This window comes from Haliaeetus leucocephalus, unplaced genomic scaffold (genome assembly GCF_000737465.1).
Source record: "Haliaeetus leucocephalus isolate CR32 unplaced genomic scaffold, Haliaeetus_leucocephalus-4.0 Scaffold395, whole genome shotgun sequence".
Taxonomy (NCBI): domain Eukaryota; kingdom Metazoa; phylum Chordata; class Aves; order Accipitriformes; family Accipitridae; genus Haliaeetus; species Haliaeetus leucocephalus.
Window position 1 is genome coordinate 7,153,045 of NW_010972831.1, and position 20,545 is coordinate 7,173,589.

General features: G+C 38.8%; 1 protein-coding gene across 4 annotated transcripts in view; it reads left to right on the forward strand.

Moving 5' to 3' along the window:
• The window catches only part of GGNBP2 (gametogenetin binding protein 2), a 20,560-nt gene extending 234 nt beyond the window's left edge, over nt 1–20,326 (forward strand). The window contains exons 2-15 of one of the 4 annotated variants that reach the window (XM_010573801.1): nt 632–759; nt 4,645–4,725; nt 7,394–7,647; nt 8,616–8,714; nt 11,722–11,850; nt 11,950–12,063; nt 13,758–13,967; nt 14,986–15,160; nt 16,715–16,909; nt 17,605–17,755; nt 17,932–18,057; nt 18,139–18,290; nt 18,702–18,950; nt 19,681–20,326. In XM_010573801.1, coding sequence (XP_010572103.1) covers nt 667–759; nt 4,645–4,725; nt 7,394–7,647; nt 8,616–8,714; nt 11,722–11,850; nt 11,950–12,063; nt 13,758–13,967; nt 14,986–15,160; nt 16,715–16,909; nt 17,605–17,755; nt 17,932–18,057; nt 18,139–18,290; nt 18,702–18,950; nt 19,681–19,884 — 2,232 coding nt within the window. In that variant the 5' untranslated portion in view covers nt 632–666 and the 3' untranslated portion in view covers nt 19,885–20,326. Of the gene's footprint in view, nt 1–402; nt 760–4,644; nt 4,726–7,393; nt 7,648–8,615; nt 8,715–11,721; nt 11,851–11,949; nt 12,064–13,757; nt 13,968–14,985; nt 15,161–16,714; nt 16,910–17,604; nt 17,756–17,931; nt 18,058–18,138; nt 18,291–18,701; nt 18,951–19,680 lie in introns of those variants that run through there. The other 3 variants (XM_010573802.1, XM_010573803.1, XM_010573804.1) reach the window with 3 other exon arrangements.
• Nucleotides 20,327–20,545: the final 219 nt, after the last annotated feature.

Sequence of the window (20,545 nt, forward strand, 5' to 3'; positions counted from 1 at the left end):
GTTGCGGCCCGCCGGCGGGTGCCCCGGGGGGCGGCGGGGGGGGGGGGGGGGAGACGGCTCCGCTTCGCAGGTGGAGCCCACCTCGCCCCGCCGCTGCTCCTCTCCCTCCCCAGCCGCCGCGGGGCGGGACGGGGGCGGCCGAGAGCCGCTAAACCCCGCTCCGGGCTGGGCGGGCGGGTCCCCCGCCGGCCTGTCTGGACCGGTGGCGGGTGGGCAGGCGAGGAGGAGAGGGTTGAGGGGGGGGGAACGGCCCGCAGCGCGGCGGGCTCCATCCCCCGCCGGCCTCCTTCGGCTTTCCTCCCCCGGGTGTGCCCGGCGGAGGGCCGGGTGCGCTCCTCCCCGCCTTCCCCTCCCTTTCTTCCATGTTATGTCGCATTTCCCAGCCTGCCCACTTCTCCCGTTCCCGGCCCGTAGTCTTTTTTTTTTTTTTTTTTTTTTTTTTTTTTTGGTCCTTTCCAAGGCTGAAGCGGCGGGCAGGCTGAGCCGCCCGGGCGTGGGTTGGGCGGCGGGGCCGGAGCTCGGCGTGGTGAATCAGGCGATGGGGTAAAGCAGGCTTGTTTCCCGGTGCTGGTGAAAGTGTGCCGGGGAAGCGCGGCGGGTATTTACCTCCCCCGGGTTTGGCTGCTCGCAGGCTGGAGCTGGGAGGAAGCAGTAACAGCAGCAGAGATGGCGCGGCTGGTTGCAGTTTGCCGAGACGGGGAGGAGGAATTCCCTTTCGAGAAGAGGCAGATTCCCCTCTACATCGATGACACCCTCACGGTGAGTGCCTGCGCCCCGCCGAGCACCCGGTGCCCCTGCAGCCTCCCGCTTGCAACGTGTGCGGGCGGTGTGTTGCAATTCCCAGGCGAGGCCTTTTCTCTGGACGGGCCTCCTAGGCTCCTCCTTTGCTCCTGCAGCGTTAATCTTTGGGACTTTGCAACACTTCGGGTTAACAGCGCTTAATGTGGCAACTTTTTTATCTGATTCCCGGCTCTGAAAACATGCAAACCGCATAATAAGAAAGTTATCACTGTACCGGGGCCTGCGCATAACTTGTTTTCAAGTGACAAGCGTGTCTCAAGCCCAGATGTGGAGCAGAGCCGTTTTTCAGTGAGCAAGGAAGGGAGCCATATTAAGGTTTAAAACCCAGGTTTACAACTAGGTAATTTATCATGCTCTTAAATAGGCAAGGAAAGGCTAAAGGTGTTTTCGAAAGCTTTGTCTTAAAGTAAGGGTTATCCAGTCTGTAATAATGTGCTGCTATGTCTACAATAACAAATCTGGGAGAGTTTCTATTTCAACATGTTATTCTGAATTGAAAAACATGGGGGGTGGGGTGCCATTTCCAGAAGATTCAGTGGAAAAATGAACTAAATGCAGCTTGGAGGCTCTCTCGTTTCTCTTCTCTTCCTCATGTGTTTAGAGGAAGGCTCAGAAATTGCATCGTAGGTGAACACTGAGTAAATGGAAAAAAAATTCTCTAACTAGCCAGTTGGTTTAATTCTTAAGGTGTGAAAATGTTGGGATGAAAATAAAATTAGACTTAGTGTAATTGGGTATCTTAGTTATTCGTATTTGATTTCTGTTGCTGTCAGTGTGTGACAGTGACTGCTCTTACTTTACACGGCATAAAATGTATGTGCTTTAAATTCCTAATCTCGTGTTTTAGTATAGGAGAATGCCTGACTTGCATCAGCTAACTTGAGCAACTTTGTAATGTAATTCCTTCCATCTTCCACAACAAAACAACTGGGTATCTTCAGACAGTCTCTTAACCCTCCGTCCCACTGTTTAAGATTATCTATCTCAATCCCATCTGGTTTTGCTAGGTTTGAAGAAAGGGTCTTCACTGTATTTTAGTTTTGATCGTTTTAAATGATGGCGTATTATTAATTTACCAAATATCATCACTATTTTTTGGCTTTACGTAGTCTGTCATCTCTGGTTAACTGCGCTTATACATTAGGCAAAGTTTCCCCTTAAGTTGTCCAAAGCGATATCTAGCTCTCCTAGAGTGGTTGATTACCTGGAAAACCCAGCACTGTGCAGTAATAATGTAAGTTTGGGGTTTTTTGATGTCTTGGCCACGCCTTGAAAGTTACTTTGCTCCTCCATTCCCCATGTAGTTTTAAGATCTTAGATTTCTTGCGGTTTTGGTTTGGTTTTTTTAATTTAATTTTTTTTTTTTTCCCTGGTAAAAAATACTCATTAGATTGTGTCAAGTAGAAGACTTACCATGCTCTTGTTACCTTTGTTGTGTTTAATAGCTTGAGAAAGAGAGAGTGAAAATTTGGCTATACCACACATCAGGTAGATGACTTCAATTAACCTAAAATTCCATTTGTGGTTTAGTTCTACAATTTAACACCAGGCCCAAACTTTGTGCAATTGCATTGTGTTGTCGCTATCCTTCTACTTTTTACACCAGAGGCAAGGCAAGCCATACTCATGATTGAAGAGGTTCCTATAGCTGTAAATCAGTTTTGTATCCATCTGGATGAAGGGCATTTTTGCAAGTGCAAGTCATCCTCACCATGAAGATAATCTTATCTCAGGTCCTTTTTTTTTTTTTTCCCCCTCTCTCCATTCTGTTACTGTTGTTACAAAGTACTCAGATTTCTAGGTGGTTTCTGGAGGCTTTTATTAAATAAATCTGCAGAAGCAAGTGAATGAACTCTTATCATCCTTGTCTCAGTCTCCCATAATTTATGTTTTAAATTCTTAATGAGAGGTATTGCAAGGCATGCAGTTGTCTTTGAAACATATTTTTACATCTGCAGCAGCATCTCTAAAAAATAGTGGTGTTTATTGATAGTAACTGGCTTCTATTGACCTCTTTTAAAAGTCAAATTTTAAAAATAACGGGACTACTTCATTTCTGTTCGTCAGCTGGAAGACTTAATCTGTGCCTTAAATCTAGAAATAGCGAATCGGTGATTGCAAATTAGTGAATGAATGGCCTATAATGCTCTTAAGCTTGCAACGTTGCTTTGTAGTAGCATGGAAAGCTGTTTAGGTGCAATATGATGCTGCTCTTCTAAACAAACTGTTCACTATCGCACTTTTCTGTTTCTTACAGCTCAACTAGAAATTAAAGGAAGTTTAAATATTTAACCCTTTTCATTTCTTAAGCAGCTCTTATGATTTCTAGAAGGCATTCTGTTTGATGTGGTATTACGAGAATTTTGTCTTCCAGTTCAGGGTGTGATGGTGGTTGATGTTTAACCACTTAATAAAATCTCATCAGACACATGAATTAATATATTCTTTGATAATTTCACTCTGTTGTACAAAACACCTAAGGGTGTTGTCTGATAGTGGGGGATGAAGGTGAGGGGGAAAAATATGCAGATTTATCTCTTCTCTCTGCTATTAGCAGATAGAGCTTTTACTTTTGCATGTAGCTCATTTCCCACAGAAACATCAAATTAGCAATGTAGGAAACCTGTAATTCTGCAGCAAAAACTTGTGCTGCTGCTTAGTGTGTATGGGTTGGGTGCAAGGGCATCTGGAAAAAAATGCATGAGGTCAAAATTAGCACTGACTGTGGCACTGTTCTGCACAAAGATAAGGCAGCTGTGCTAATGTTCCAATTCTAGCTAGTTTGGAGCAATGTTGAGTGCCTGTAAAAGTAAATGTCTGAGTTCTCTGGAGACAGTGTCAGTAATTACAAAGACAGTAGGGAATTCTGTGTTTACTGGACAATTGAGGGAAGGTAGAAGGAGGAAAAAGGATGAATTGGACAATATATTTGGTGTTGATTGGTATTAGAGTTACTAACCAAAGTTTGTTATTTTGTCTTTCAGATTTTAAAGTGAACTTTCAGTAGTCATATTGATAAATTCTATATTTCTCAGTCTGGACAAAGAAGATCAACTAAGCCAGCCTTTACACATTTTTCTAGCTGGTTTCATTTTTCTCCATGGTTGTAAAGTTGGATTTTTGACTGAAAATTATCATACTGATTTTCGCCTTGCTCCCCCCGCCAAGAAATTGCCCTCTTTGTTGCTCAGTAATTTGAAAATAAATGTTATTAATTACTTAGGAGTAATCACATTGTTCTGTAGGCTTAACATTTTACTTTGAGCCTCTTGGGAGTTGCAGCTGCAATCATACAAAACAAAGTATACCTTGGAGTACCTTGTTGCGTTAATATGGTTTTAAATTAGCCTTTGAAGGAGTGGACTCAGTCATTAAACTGTTGTGACTGTTTCTTCATAGCTTTACAAATTGAGTTTGGCTGTTGGATCAATTTGGATCTCGGTGTGTTGAAGTACAATATTTAAAAAAAAAAATGAAACAGTCTCAAGTCATGTAGATAGTGTAATATAAATAATGATGTTCCATTTAGCAGCTTTTGCTTTCTCTGTAACAGCTATTGAAGAGTTGCCATTTATAAACTGCATCTAGAATATTGTATCAGTAAAACATTTAGTTACTTTGCTGAAACATTCACCACCTTAAACTGTTACTTTTATCCTTTCCCATACACTATCTTAAACTGTTACTTTTTTCCTTTCCCAAGCTTCCAATAGTTATGTGAAAAGAATGAGCATTTAACAATTTCTGTGTCCTTTCCCCCAAGAAAGTAAACTAATGCTCTGTGCTCTGTGTTTGACTTTTTTCTGAAGGCTGTTTTTCTTTTTTTTTTTCTCTCTTGTATAGATGGTGATGGAATTTCCTGATAATGTGCTAAACCTTGATGGACATCAGAATAACAGTGCACAATTAAAACAGTTCATTCAGGTAAATACATCCTTCGTTTTTTTAAGAAGGCAACATATCAGATCTTGCTTTCCTTAGATTTGTGCTTTTGCTTCTGTAGGAGGTTGTCACTCCTGGAGTGACTTAAAAGACACGTCAGCACCTATATGCAATTATGTATTGGTACCAAAGTACACCGGGTACATTTGTTTTCTGTATTTCCCAGCATTTATACATTGTTGTCTTACCAGGAGGCAATTGCTGCATATCTAGTTAGAATTGAAAACCTGTAAAAATAATGCATCTTCTGGTCACTGCCAGTTTATATGTAAAGGAAACTACAGTTTCTAAATACATTTTGATTTTTTTTCTAAATACTTTTGAACTGCTTTTTCAAGTGGAAGTGTGCATTGCTTAAGGTCAAGTTCTTATGATGAGTACCATACCAAGATAGAGTTAATGTGCCAGTTTATAGATTATATATAGTTGAGTAGTGAGAGATGGTTTTGTGATACCTCTGAAGCTTTAATAATAGAAACTTATCTTCTAACACTCTTGCAAATAACCGTAGCACTGTAACACCTGTAGCAACTAAAAAATTGTGCCGCTTGATGTCCAAAGGAACAGGCCAGTTTGCTGATATGCACCTTGCGCTTCTTCACTTGTGATTTGACAGCAGCAGTTCAGACACGTGCTGCATATAAAGGCTGTGTTGTGAAAATAGCTCATTCCTGCTGTTGCCGTGACTAGTACTATTAATTACAGGAAAGAGGATTATTGCAGAATGATGCAACTTGTCAGATTATTTAATGTGCCTGTCTTTAAGAGCACAAACCTTATATGTTACCTGATAATAGCTTTACTTTTCATAACATGTATTACATCTAATCAGCTGAAAATATTTTCCCTTTTCAATTGATATATTTACACGTTCCATTGGGTTGATTAGTTTTGCTGTGTTGTATGGTCTTTTCTTTCTTTCTCCAGAAGTTGTGACAAGTCATTTCTACATTAGGAGTGTTTAAGTGGTGGGATATGACAATAATACAGAAAATACTATCGTGGCAAAACATTCCCTGCATAGATACAACTATGCTTATTACAAAGCTGTACTTTGTATAACCGGGGGAAAATGATGCTCACAATTAATACACTGACAGGACTCTGCTTTTACAGATGGTGTTGGAAAGTGCCTGTAGTGCTGATATGATGTGTTGGTTGGTGTGTGAGGAAGGGACTCTCTCTCCTGCATAGCTGTGCTAGTGGCAGTTCAGTGTTAATGAAGTCCAAGCCAGTAATTTAGCAGTTAGAAGAAGAAATAGAAGGGTATGTGCTTTGTGTGTGTGTGTGTGTGCGCACGCGCACCTGGGTGTGTTTGACAGAGGAACCAGAAGCTCCTAAAATTGTTTATTGATGTAAGAAATATTAGAATGTTTTCTCTTTAATGTTCTATTATTAGCACACATTGAATGTTCACTACTGAATTCAAACATTTCACCCTGAATAGTAATGTGAGCTTTTTTTTTTAATTTCAGGTATTAGAATTGTAATGGGAAATGCCATTTAGCCTTCCAGGAAAAATATTGCTAAATTGTCTTGGTCTTGTCAGAACAAGTTTGTTCTAAATGAGATTTCCATATACGCTAATGAGTGTCCAGGAATTTCTATGTGCCAAATATAGAATGAGTGAGTAGAAGATGGAAACTTGCAGAGTTATATGTGAGACCCTTTACTAAAACATCGGTGCTGAGGTGGAGGAAAAAAGGGTTTCCTGATAAGGACAGGGAGGTGTGCCATTTGTTCAGAAGCAGCATGTGCTGCTTTGAGTGGGAGATTTGAGTGGTGGAAGAAGGGAACATGAAGAGGAGAAAAATATTAGCTTACTTTCAGAGGGTGGACAGTAAGACTTGAACCAGAATTGCTCCTATGATATTAGCAGGTGTGTTTTTGTTCATACAGCAAGTATTTTAAGTGATCTACAGTAAGACAGTGACCTGAAGCTCTGAGCGCTGCATGCAGTTTCCACAAGTATATTTTGATAAGGAAATACTATTGAAGGTTGTCCTGTTTTTGGCTGGGATAGAGTTAATTTTCTTTCTAGTAGCTGGTATAGTGTTATGTTTTGGATTCAGTATGAGAAGAATGTTGATAACACACTGATGTTTTCAGTTGTTGATGGGTAGTGTTTATACTAAGTCAAGGATTTTTCAGCTTCTCATGCCCAGCCAGCAAGAAGGCTGGAGAGGCACAAGAAATTGGGAGGGGACACAGCCAGGGCAGCTGACCCAAACTGGCCAAAGGGATATTCCATACCATGTGATGTCATGCGCAGTATATAAACTGGGGGGAGTTGGCCTGGGGGGGTTTGCTGCTCGGGAACTAACTGGGCATTGGTCAGCGAGTGGTGAGCAATTGCATTGTGCATCACTTGTATATTCCAATTCTTTTATTATTGTTGTCATTTTATTATTATTACTATCATTATTGGTTTCCTCCTTTCTGTTCTGTTAAGCTGTTCTTACCTCAATGCATGAGTTTTACCTTTTTCCTTCCGATTCTCTCCCCCATCCCACTGGGTGGGGGGAAGTGAGTGAGGGAGCAACTGCGTGGTGCTTGCTGGGTTTAAACCACGACAAAGGCAAAGAAATCTTCAACAGTTTAAGATGTGTTTTTCTTTTTTTTAATTATATCATTTCTTATTCTTTTTTAGAGGCATAGTATGCTTAAACAGCAGGATCTAAATATCGCCATGATGGTGACATCTCGTGAAGTTTTGAGTGCACTTTCTCAGCTGGTCCCGTGTGTTGGCTGTCGTCGTAGTGTGGAACGTCTATTTTCTCAGCTTGTTGAGTCTGGAAATCCAGCACTTGAGCCACTAACAGTAGGGCCAAAGGGGGTTCTTTCTGTAACTCGAAGCTGTATGACTGATGCAAAGAAGCTTTATACACTGTTTTATGTGCATGGGTAAGTGTCTTAGATTGCTCCAATTATTCTTATCTGGCGAAAAGGAAAGCTAGCTTCTGTGCATTTGACTTTGCAGCTTTCTTGGTGATACTAAATTGTTGCAAATTTGAATCTTATGGTACATACTTGTCTTTTACAGCCATGTTAAACTAGTTATTGCCTAAACTGGGAAAAAACAAATCCCAAACACCTAATCTTTCATATCATCAGTTGCAATGCCATGATTGCAATTGAAAGATACCAATATTAAAAAGTTTAGTCATTAATCTGAAATAGGCACTGTGGGTTTTTCATGATCTCTGGAAGAAGAGTGTTTCTTCACCCCACTACTTTGCATGTAAAAAATAAAATTATAAAAAAAATTAACTAACATCCCCCCCCTCCCCAACTTTCTGCTTTGCTTAGAAAGGTAACACTGAGAAAGTGAAACCTTCTGGGTTTGGCTAGCACAATAAATAGCCTCAGTCTTGGTGCCATTTGTTTCTCAGCTGTCAGCAGACCAAACAGTGACTGCTCACCACAGTGTGCCTTTGCCTTACAGTTGGCTTCAGCTCATTCTAATTCTTGCTTCAGTTAGGAGCCAGTGACAATTAGGAAAAGTTAGTGCAGAGCTGGGGATATTGAGATTTGGAGGGTGAGGTAGTGTAACTTGATAAAGTGGTCGTAGTGGCTCCTGACACTTTTGAAATAGGTGCCATTGCTCGAGGTCTGTAACTTACAAAGTTATGCAATAACTTTTTAGATGTGGGCTATCTTTATCTTGCTTGCTAGGATTTGTCTGGAAAATCTATACTGTATTTTCCTTTCATACTGCAAGATTGTATGTCATAACAATTAAAAATGGGGACAGGAAGAAAGTTTTAATGTTCATTAGCATACTTGTTTCTAATACATGAGCTGAATCAATCCCTTTAAAATTTCTCTGGATAACCATGCTTTAAGAATGCTAAGTTACATTTTTTCCATAGGTCCAAACTGAATGATATGATTGATGCAATTCCCAAAAGTAAGAAGAACAAGAGATGTCAATTACACTCCCTGGACACACACAAACCAAAACCTTTGGGGTAAGTTTGTGTTTAACATGCACAATTCAAGCTAAAATATTTTAAGGAACCAAACTATTGATACTAATTTATTTTTTCAGCCTTGAGATCAATTCTTAGGCTGTTGTCTGTTTGCCAGAGGAGTAATTTCCAAGCTATTTGGATTATAGGAGACCCAACTAATTGTGGGGGAGCGGGACAGAGGCACCCAGGAGTTTTGGGCAGTGTGTGTTGTAAGGCATGAGCCTTTCTCCGTGGGTTTTCATAAGAAGGTAGTTAGCCCTTTTTTGTGCAGTAAGAGTGACAGTCTTATCAGTAGGATGTTTAATACTTTCCCCACTGCCCTTGCTCACGCTTTATTGACTGGACAAAACTAGCGCTATAAGGTCTTCCGCCCTCCCAACACAAGATCTGTACTCCTTCCTCAGTGAGAGAGTTGTTCCTCTGCCCTTTGTCAGAGCTCTCTAAGGCAACTGGTGATGCTTTCATATATAGTTTAAGGCTACAATATGGAATCAGCTGTTTCCCAAAACATGCTTGTTAGTTCTAGCTGTTCCATTTTTGCTTCTTGGCTTTTGTGTCTTTTACTTGGTAGTGGGGTATTTTGTTTGTTTGTGAGTGGTTTTTTTTTGTATAAAAACATCCCATGTTTAATTTCAAAACCAGTTGCCAAAATGCAGCTTGGCCACTACAAACCAGTGCTCTCTGATGTGCTTTTCATATCTCGTCTGACATACTTGGAATGTAGTCTGCTCAGGTCATGGATGGCTTCTGCATTGTGATATAAACAATGCTGTAGAAGGACAAACTGGTTTTTGTGCTCTGCACCAAAATGATTGATCAGCAGTTTTTCTCACATTGAGGTGAAAGGGTACATGCTAAACAAATATACATAATTTTGCTTGGGATTATTAAAAATGCCATGCACAACTGTTAATAAAAGGCTTTATTGTGGTTGGGCTGCAGGGTTAAAACTAAAACTCTGTAAAATGTGTTTTCTCAAAATGGGATGGCATGTTTTGAATATACCAGTGAAAAAGATGGATATATGCCTCTGTGTCTTGAAGTTGAAATCGTTTATTCCAGCTAGTTAACAAGAAAAACACTCCCTATAAATCTGTTGCGGATTTCGGGGGGGGTGTCTTGTTTGTGGGGTCTTTGGGGTTTGTTTTTTTGTTTGTTTGTTTTGTTTTTTGGTTTTGGGGTTTTTTTATATGATGACCAATAGATTAGTCTACTATGCTTAGCTGGAGTGTCCAGGACCTTTTTCAGTCAGTTGTGTTCAGCTTCTGGTTAAGCATAAAACCTGTGAAAGCTTGATCGTGGTTTCCAGTTACAGGACATGTATTTTTCTATGCAGACTTGAGTCTCTCTGGGTTTAGATAAATCCCCTGAGATGCTAGGAATGTGGAATTTGACACTTGATTTTTACTTGTGCTGCTTGAGGATAGTGGTAGCTAATCATTATCTCCTATTATATTTTGGTTATAGGCCATTCATATAATTAGTTTAAACCTTATGTTACACAAGTAAAAGGTGATAGGGGTATATTTTTTAAAAATAAAGCAAATTCAAAGCATTATGAAGGTGTTAATTTTTTTTTTTGCTTTGTTTTTAGTAAGATTAATCTTTTCTGTGTAAGAACATATATCATGGAACCTGCACTTACCATTTTGGCAAGGCAGAACAATTCTGAAAATGAATGAATGGAGAGAAAAATGCTGCCTTTATTTCTTCAATTCATGCTGGAATAAATCCCCTTAGTATTTTGAATGCTGGCAGGTTAATAGGGAATATGTGGAAGAGCAGTATTTTAATATACTGCAAGTAAAGCTTTCAGCTTTATCTGATAACATGGCTGGTGGACAATCAGTGTAGTTTGCTAAAGAAACATGGCTTGCACTCTGCTTGCTCAGTCGATACCCATTTGTTATGCTACAGAAGTGATCAGGGTGTATCAGTACTGATACTTCTCCAAATAAATCTGCTGCCTTGAGTGGAAGCAAATATGCTAACAGCCTAGACATGGAGGTGTCGAATAGAATTGTCTTACAGAACAAATTTTATTTGTCAAGTTAGAGCTTCTGCTTGACTTCAGTACAAGAAACTTCTTCAGATGAGTTGCATCTGCTAGGCATTTTATACACGCAAAAAAGGCTTTCAGTTGTAATTGTGTGTTTAATTATACAAGTTACGTAACTAGCTAATACCGCTTGAGAGTTACTTGACGTCCTCAGTTTCAATGTGCCTGGTTTATGGCTACTTGGTTCCATTTGGGGCTAAGGAGCATTTTAACCTCTCATAAATGCAGGCCATATGATCTGACAAACTAGATAATAGCATGCATAAATGCTCTTGAGGAGCTAATTATTAAATAGGGGTGCTTCTTCCCCCGTTTTCCTGCTCTGTTGTATCCATACATGAGCTTAAACAGAAATGACCGTTCTGATAAAACATCAAGTGTACACAAGCCTGTAAGTACGCGTGACTTGCTATTTGAAGTTTGTTCTTTGCTCTATAAGCGTACTTTTAGCATATCCAAATGTGTGTTGTGAAGTGTTCTGTGTTTTTTTAACAAGTTTTGGAAATTTAATGTAGTGTGTTTTATGGTTTCTCATGGTGGTAGATGTGTGGAAATTTGGGGGTTTTGTTTTGCTTTTTTCTTTGGGTGTTTGTTTTGTTCTGTTTTTGGTTTTTTTTTTAGTAACCTGTCATATGAAATTTAATTTGCCAGAAGTATTAAAACTTGTATATGTTTATACTTAAGGTAATATTCTGAAAAATTACTAGTGGCTTTCATCTGTAACTTTAAAAGTCATTATGAATCTGGGTTTATAAACACAGACAGCAAAATTTGTACCTCATGTCTGACCCTAGCTTTACTGGAAGTTAAGGCTTAGCCTATGCAGGATTCAAAGTAAATTAAGGAACATGGTAGCATTTTCATAGCATTTGTTTAGGAAAAATAGCTAGTTTGTAACATATATGGTATAGGTTTAAAAAAATGTCTTTTAATGCTATGCGACAGTGAAGGGAGCAGTAGCACACTCAGTACAGAGAAATTAAGTGCAGATAAGAAAAATAGTGAAGACAGCAGGAAGGAGGAGAGCAAGTGTAGCATCACTTTCCACTATGGACCTTTCCAGGGAGCAGTCAGGTAAAATAATGCTGCTTTATTTCGCTTCTTTTCTAAACCCCTAACAGGATAATGTACAGTCTTTTGTTTCATATGGTTTTTTTGGGTTTTTTTTTGCAGGGGTTGTTGGATGGATGTGTGGGAGCTCATGTCCCAGGAATGCAGGGATGAAGTAGTTTTAATTGACTCTAGCTGTCTTTTAGAAACATTAGAAACCTATCTACGAAAACACAGGTATGTTAAAAGAACAAAGACACACCTTCATTTTGAGGAGTACATGCTGCGTTTTTTTTGTGCATTGAAATGTATGTAGAGTTCACACAATGTTTAAAAGTGTAGGGGATTCTTCCGATACTCTTCTAAAACTTAAGATCTAAGTTTCATGGTGATAGAGAACCTTGCCAGATCACATTGTAACAGCTGATGTGACTAAGTTGTTGAAATATTCTTTATGGTTTACCTGTTGTTCTGGGTTATGGTAGGGGAAATGCGGAGACCTCAGATGAAGTCATAGCTATTTGTTAATTTTTTGGGGTTAGGTTTAAATTATGACTTACAATTTGATGTATTAAAACTGTGTATATTCTTTCACTCTTTCCTAATCAGCCTACTCTGGGACTATGCTGCCTTCTAGGCTTTTGCGGAGTATGTGTAATTTCAAAATAATGTAAACTAAACTAATAGAAGCAGATTTTAGGCTTGGTGTTGCTTGTAAATCACGGTTTTGAAACGGTTGTTTATGACTAAGTAGTGCTATTAGGTCTCTCTTGCAGGAAAAAAATAGGCCGCTAAATTTTTGTTGCATGTGTATGGTAGCTACCATGCTGATTAAAAAGTTTTAATTTCCAGCAGTCTCAAGGTTCTGATATAAAGTGTGGGGGCACAGATGGGTGCGGGGGTGGTGGTGGTGGTGGTGTGGGAATAAGACTTTGGAAACAAAATACCTTTCATCTCCTGTGACATTAAACATGGTGTTGGCAGCGTTCCTGATGCTAACCTGCAATAATATTACTGTTTTCTTTCCTTTCACCACAGAAAATAGCCAGTTATCATAGTTCTATCAAACATCAAAATATGTTTGACTTAGTGTTGTCAAGTGACTGGACAAACTAGGAAAGGGAAAAACACCATCCAGAGATGGCATGAAGAGCCAGCTTTTCAAGCTGAAAGCTGAAATGTGAGCAGCTTGTCTGACTTGCATTTTTAGAATAATACAGCAAGAGGTTTTGTAGCTTCTTGAAGATTACCTTTATAAAATAGAATAAGCTTAATTTGGTTGTATTTTAATTATAACAGACTTCATAACTATACTCTTCTTGTATTTAGTTATCTGAGTTATCACATGTTTAAATTGAATACGTTGTGTTATAAATAAACCTTGTTTGGCTATCTGTGCAGTAATCTAATAATTCAAAATATGTTTAAAGGTGCTTGTAGTGGCAACATGGCTCTTATACAGCAGGCAACAGAGGAAACTTTTCTTGCTGCTTATCACTCACTTGAGTATACTTTAAATAATTGCTATAAAGTAACTTGGAGTGTGTTACTTGAGAGGAATTTTGTCCTGGCTTGTACTAATGATTCAGTTTGTTCACTATTAGATTTCTGATCTTTGAACAACTACGGAATTGCATATCCGTATAGGAATTTCTTCATATTAACAATTAGCTTGATCTATGCCTTGGAGCATGAAAGTTGATATCCAGACTTGTAATATATAATAGGTAGTATAATACATATAGTAAACTTCCATGGCTTACAGCCAAAGTCTTAGTATTTTACCTTTTGAAGTAACACAAACCTTATGTGACCTAGTTTAAATATAGCATGCACTATTAAATAGCTCAGTATATTGTAACTTAGGCTAAGCGGGTCTAAATTTCTGCTTGAATAAGAATTCAGTTCTGTTATGTTCTGTTTTAACACAGGTTTTGCACTGACTGCAAAAATAAAGTACTTCGGGCATACAATATTCTTATTGGTGAGCTAGACTGCAGCAAAGAAAAGGGCTACTGCGCTGCACTTTACGAGGGTTTGCGTTGCTGTCCCCATGAACGTCATATACATGTATGCTGTGAAACAGATTTCATCGCACACCTATTGGGTCGAGCTGAACCAGAGTTCGCAGGAGGGTATGAGTATGTAATTTGCTAGAGTGGGCTATCTAGCGCTTTGCTTCTTTATTTTATTATTGAATGTATTTTGCAAAAGTGATTTTTGCCTCCTTGCTGCCTAATAAACTTCTGAATGTAAATATTCATACTGAAGTAGACTTTCAAGACAGTGCTTCAGAGTAGCGAAGATTTCATATGTGCTTTTGACTTTCAAGTGCATTTAACTCTGAAGGCAAGACTGAAAGAAATTGCCAAACGTCTTCTAGTTCATTTGTTCACTCCCTAGGGCTGCCTGCTTTTCCATTGAGGTGTTTGAAATATGCGAAATAGAAAGAGAACTTTGGTTGGCAGTTTTACCAAATGCCAAGCGTTCAATTTAGTTTTGTAGCCATTTGTATGTTACAGTAATTTCTGAACCTGTTTCAGCATCTTAAAATCTTCCAGTGAAAAATACAATTCTGAGCTCAATATCTTTAAAGCTCATTCATGACTGTTTGATCAGGAGGATAAATCCTTTTGTAATGATTTTTCCTTAATAGGTGATAGATACAGATTAATATTGAAATATTCTTACATTGTATGGTAAGTAATGTATAAACTTCTACGTGTGTTTATTCAGCTTCAGCTAACTGACACATAAATGTCTAGGAAGCTGAAATATTTGCTATGTAAACTAAATACAAATTCTAGGAAACAAAAGAAAGGCTGCATCTCTTTGGCATTAAAACTCTGCTGATCCCTCCTAGTAGGAGCAAGCAGAGACCAATAGGGCAACACCTTCAGAAGCCGCAGGTTGGAAGGCAAAGTGCAGCTTAACAGTGCCATGCAGAGATCAATGTGTCAGGAATGTAGTGGTGGTTTTGACCTGGTCCTTTCTATTTTGCATCCGCATGCAGCACAGCAGAACTCTATTTAAAAAGCTGTTCATGCAAACATATCTTCAGCTGTACATAAAGAAAATACATCATTGAACTGCTTTGATCTCTTGGTAGACTTCCAGCTACTTTAACCATGCTATACTTTGGTTCAACTCTTCCTTTAGACGAAGAGAAAGGCATGCTAAGACAATAGACATAGCCCAAGAAGAAGTTTTGACCTGCCTGGGTATTCATCTTTATGAAAGATTGCACCGAATCTGGCAAAAGTTGCGGGCTGAGGAACAAACGTGGCAGATGCTTTTTTACCTAGGTGTTGATGCTTTACGCAAAAGCTTTGAGGTAAAAATCAAATTTTATCTAACTTTTATTTGAATTGCTATAGTAACTGTGTGCATTTTCACTAAAATTATTTTTCTGCTGTCTACTAACGTTGAGCTGGAAGGAGCTTCAAGGGTGTTGCATTCAATCCCTTGTTCACTGCAGGCAACAGTTGTGTAATATCAATGTGTAGCACAACTGAGTTGCATTCCAATGTGAAGTCTACTGGAACATAAAAGACTGAGGCTTGCTTTTACTTTCCAAGCTGCACGTTACAGTATGCTGGATCTTCTGTGTTTTTAATTCACGGTGAAGGTATTTCTACCTGACAGCATTTAAAGTAGCTCTGGCTACAACAGTTTTTATTTGACTTATTAGTAAAAATGGAGGACGTGCTTTTGAATTACAAACACAACAGCTAACTCTTGCATTCAGTGTGTTCCAAGTGCACTCTGTAATTCTGTGGGATCTTGAACTTCAGACAGAACTCAGTGCCGTTCCTTTAATGTATGCCAATAGTATGCTTCCCCTTTGGTATGACACAGATCTTTTTTATTATTTTTATCTTTCATTCATAATGAGTGTTCTCTCTAAAAACTTCTAAAATGTCAGAGGAGGAGGAACAAAATCATGATCTTTGGGAAGGATCATAGTGGAACCCTAATCTAGTTAGTTCTTGGAGTTTTTTAGAAGTAATTTTTTTAAAGACTTGCAATGCTATGGAAGTTGCATTGGACTGGGTACACTGTGGCGTTTTTGTCAGGTTTTGCCTTGGTGGTTTTTTAATCTAGTAAAGTATGGTTTTGAAAATTCATTGACGCTGTAAAACCTCGGGTAATTACACTGGTATGCAAGGTTGGCTATGAATCTGAAATACGGAACTGCTGTATTTTTATATTGGGTCCTTTTTGAAGGTGAGTGGGAATGATGATGTCTCATTTTGGCTTAAGGAGTTCCCAGAGTGATCTGGGAAAAAAAAAAACCCTGAAACCCATGAATTTATTTTTACCTCTGTAGGAGCATTGATCCAGAAGAGTTTACTAGTTTAACTATATTCTTGTAACTTTGTGTGTAGATGTGCCATTATGATATTTGTTCTAAATTTAATATTAAGGAACATATTTAGATACTTGCTGTATGTCAAGGTACGTCTACATGTCAAAATTGCACTGCCTAGAAAATCAGATTTTTCACTGGTTACCCTAGACAAAGAGCTGCAGGAATTCTGTAGCAGTAGTTCCAATGTTGTTTTTTGTGCTGCTGTGTTAAATAATCAGAGTATCTGCCATGGAAACAGATCCAAAAATGCATTCAAGTCCACAACTTTTCACTGAAAATTGTGAATCTGGGCCATAAGTTAAATGCAGCGTTCCCCCCCCCATACATATATATTCTCCAGCAATCTAAATCTAGTGACTAAATCTAGATAGGCATTTTTCTTCTGTAGTCAATAGTTGTGTTGCTGTGGCTTTGTTATAAAAAGTACTTACCAGCTATTTTCCTCCTCCTTTTTGATAAATGTAAAAGCTTGAATTGTGTTAACTTCTATAAATAGATCTAACCTCTTATAAACAGATGGCTGTGGAAAAAGTGCAGGGTATTAGTCGATTGGAACAGCTCTGTGAAGAATTTTCAGAAGAAGAAAGAGTGCGAGAGCTTAAACAAGAGAAGAAGCGCCAAAAACGAAAGAACAGACGGAAAAATAAGTGTGTGTGTGAGATCCCTACTCCTTTGCAAGCAACAGAAGAGAAGGAAATAAATCAAGCAAAGGTAGCTTGATTGATAGCTGTGGCTTTTTGCCGGCGTTAAATAGCTAGATTTCTAATTTGGTGTTTCATTCATCAGTTCACTGTTCAATGTGAGAATTCTTGAGAGGTTTTTACTGTATTTCAGTTTTGGGAACTAATTTTTGATCGCTAATGGAACTCACTACCTTTTCAGATTAGTACAGTCTTTTTGTAAAGTAGTTGCCTGAAACTCCTTACCTTTTGGGGGTTTGGGTTTGATGGGTTTTTCAAAAAAAATAAAAATAAAAAACCAAACCAAACAAAATCCTAAATCTAGGGGGTCAAGTTATGCTAGAATATTTTTCAACTGTTGTTTCTTAAAGATCACTTAGAGTACAGGATTCGAATGCTAGTTCTAGACAATTACCATTGAATTTTTGGAGAGGGGCAAGCTTTAGTTGACTAAGTTAATTATTATTCTGCATCTCTTGACTGAACTTAATGGGCTAACTGCAGGTCATGTTCTTGTGGGGAAAGAAGTTGGTTGGTTTTCTTTTTAGTTGTCTCATACTTCTGAAGAATTATAAGCAATGCTGTGGCTGTTATCAGTCACTGTCAGCTGGTTTTTCTTGTGGAAAGAGTATCCTTTATAAAGATGCTGGCTGAGCTATTTTCAGTACTTGCAAGTATTTTTTGGTGTGTTTTGTTGTTTGTTTTTTTTGTTGTTTTTTTTTTAAGGAAAATTCAAGCTTCACAGAAAGTAGTTGCAAAGCCTGTGGTAGCACCGAAGAAGCTAACAACTGTGTAGAAGTAATTGTTACTAATGAAAGCACTTCTTGCACCTGTCCTAGTAGTGGTACCCTATTAGGTTCACCTAAAATCAAGAAAGGTATGTTAAATGTCCTTATTTTTCATTTTTAAAAACATGTACCATTTATGGGGTAAACAGTGCTCAGCTGTTATTTTTAAAAATAACTTTTTTAAAGAATTCTCTCTTGTTAGGGGCATAACTGAAGAATATGCAACAGCTACTATAGATTACTGTAACTTTTCACTTCATCTCAGGTTTATCTCCGCATTGTAATGGTAGCGATTGCGGCTATTCATCTAGCATGGAGGGCAGCGAAACAGGATCTCGAGAGGGATCAGATGTGGCCTGCACTGAAGGCATTTGCAACCATGATGAAAATGGTAGGTTTGGTAAGAATGCGATACTGGTTTGATATCCACAAAACATAAGTATCTGAGAAGAAAATTCCCTGTCTTTTGCAGGAGATGATTCTTGTGTCCATCGCTGTGATGACAAAGAAGAGGATGGAGATAGCTGTGTGGAATGTTGGGCTAATTCGGAAGAGAATAACACAAAAGGCAAAAACAAAAAGAAGAAAAAGAAAAGTAAAACTTTGAAGTGTGAGAATGAACATGTAAGGAACATAACTATTCCAGAATGCTTATTTAAATGCACACACCTTAAAGTAGTTACAAAAGTATTTCAGATTTCAATTGTGACTAATGCTGTAAATGGGGTAACAAGGATCTTCTGTTACCTCTCCATCCAAGTGTTGAAATCGAGGTCCTTCCTAGCATGGGTTGTGGCAGAAGGAGTCTCTTCTCTCCTATGTTCCTAAGCATGTGCACTTTTGCGCACTCTCAGTGAATTTCATGCCATTCCCCCCCCCTCCTCCCCAGGCACGCACACTTAAAAAAAACCCCATAAATCCTTGCTCTCTTTTTGAACTTTTTCCTTTCCTCTTTCCCTCCTGCTTCCATCTCTAACTGGAATGTTTCAGGTTTAACACTGCTCGTGGTTCATTACAGGCTATTTTCAATTGTAGATTCAGAAACTTGGAAGCTGTATGGCAGATCCAGGTAACAGAGAGTCCTCAGGAAATATCATGCACACAGAGTTTCATCGCGACAAGACCAAAGACACACATGCTGAAAGCTGCTGTAGCTCAGAAAAAAGTGGGCAGCAGTTGCCTTGGTTTGAGCATATGAAAAATGTGTCACAGTTTGCAGAACCTACAGAAATGTCACTTGTTCCTGATACTGGAAAAGGTGCCAAGAGCTTAGTGGAACTCCTTGTAAGTAACCACTTTGAATTTTAGGTTGTAGCATACTGCTTTAAATTCTCAGGATTGAGGGTGGGGTTTAGAACTCAAATCCCACTGGAGAACTGTTACAAAAGAGAATGTAACTGAACCTAAGATTCATAGCTTACTCTCCCAGTGTTTAGTATGTTTGCTTTTGCGTGTTCTCTGTAAAGTATATAACTCGGATGCTTTGCAGAGGAGGAGGAATTGCCTGTCACTGGAATGCAAGTGACAGAACTTGTATTATATGTATTCATTATCAAGGATTGCATTATTCCATAAAAAGAAGCGTGCATTATTGCTGCCTTCATGCCTCAAATATTACTTCCCACTACAGGCTCCTTGGACAACTTTCCTCTCTCTCCCTTTCCTTCCCTTCTCCTTCCCCTTGCTTTACATCCTTTTTTTTTTCTTCTTTTCTTTTCTTTTTGGTTTTTTAAACTCTAATAAAAGCCATCCACTTTCAATGGAAATGTGCTAAGACTCTGAAGCTTCTTCTGGTAGATTTCATGACTGTCTAGGCTGCCTCTATACCCAAAAAATAGCAGAGCATTGTATGTGAATCAGTTGACTGGATTAGCCAGCTAAGCCTTGTGGTGTCGTGACATGAAGGCTACGTCTTTCTTCAGGGCAACTGTAGACAACATGTACAATTGCAAGACAGGTGTGCTGTGCAGGAATGACAATGCTTGACTTCTTAAATGCCTGTTTTCATTCGTAGGATGAGTCTGAATGCACTTCTGATGAGGAAATCTTTATCTCACAAGATGAAATACAGTCCTTTATGGCAAACAACAAGTCTTTTTACAGCAATAGAGAACAATACCGACAGCATCTGAAGGAGAAATTTAATAAATACTGCCGCTTAAATGATCACAAGGGGCCCATTTGTAATGGTTGGTTGACAACGGCAGGAGCGAACTAAATACAATAAAGTAGCTCTGTCTTTCACTGAAATTCTCAAGATGACTACTGCGCCTTCTCTTTCAAAAACTTAATTTAGTGACTTATGGCAAAATTTTATCTTAAATTAATGTGATTTTTTTTTTCTTGTTTTTTTGGGGGAGGCTGGTGGAGGTGATTTCATTAATTTTGTTCTTTCTTCAGGCTTGTATCTTTAGTTGAGTAGCTGTGCAAGCCTCTCTTATAATTTAAGCCATCTCTTTTCATTAAATGTTTCTCTTACTGTGAGACTTACAAAAAGCAAACTAGTGGCAAAGTAATGTTGTACCTATAATTCTGTACAGAATGACAATGAGCTGAATATAAGATTTTACAAAGTAGACATCCATTTGCAAAATGTTTTGGATGTAATATGTTAAAGCGCAATGTGCAAAATTTAAATAAAGAATATTTATTAATATGCATAGTAAAAGTTGGTGTACACGCTTCTACTTTAAACACTCCTTCCCAGCGGTCTGAATTCTTGCTGTTCAGGTGGACAGCTGTCGCTTCAGTCTGCGTAGCTTCACAGAGGTAGGTGTAAGGCGAGTAAACTTGCCTCAGAGAAGTACAGATGCTTCAGTGGTGCTCGTGAAAACCAGTCCGCCGGGCTGTGTGGTTTAGAGATCTTCGAGTTACTGCCA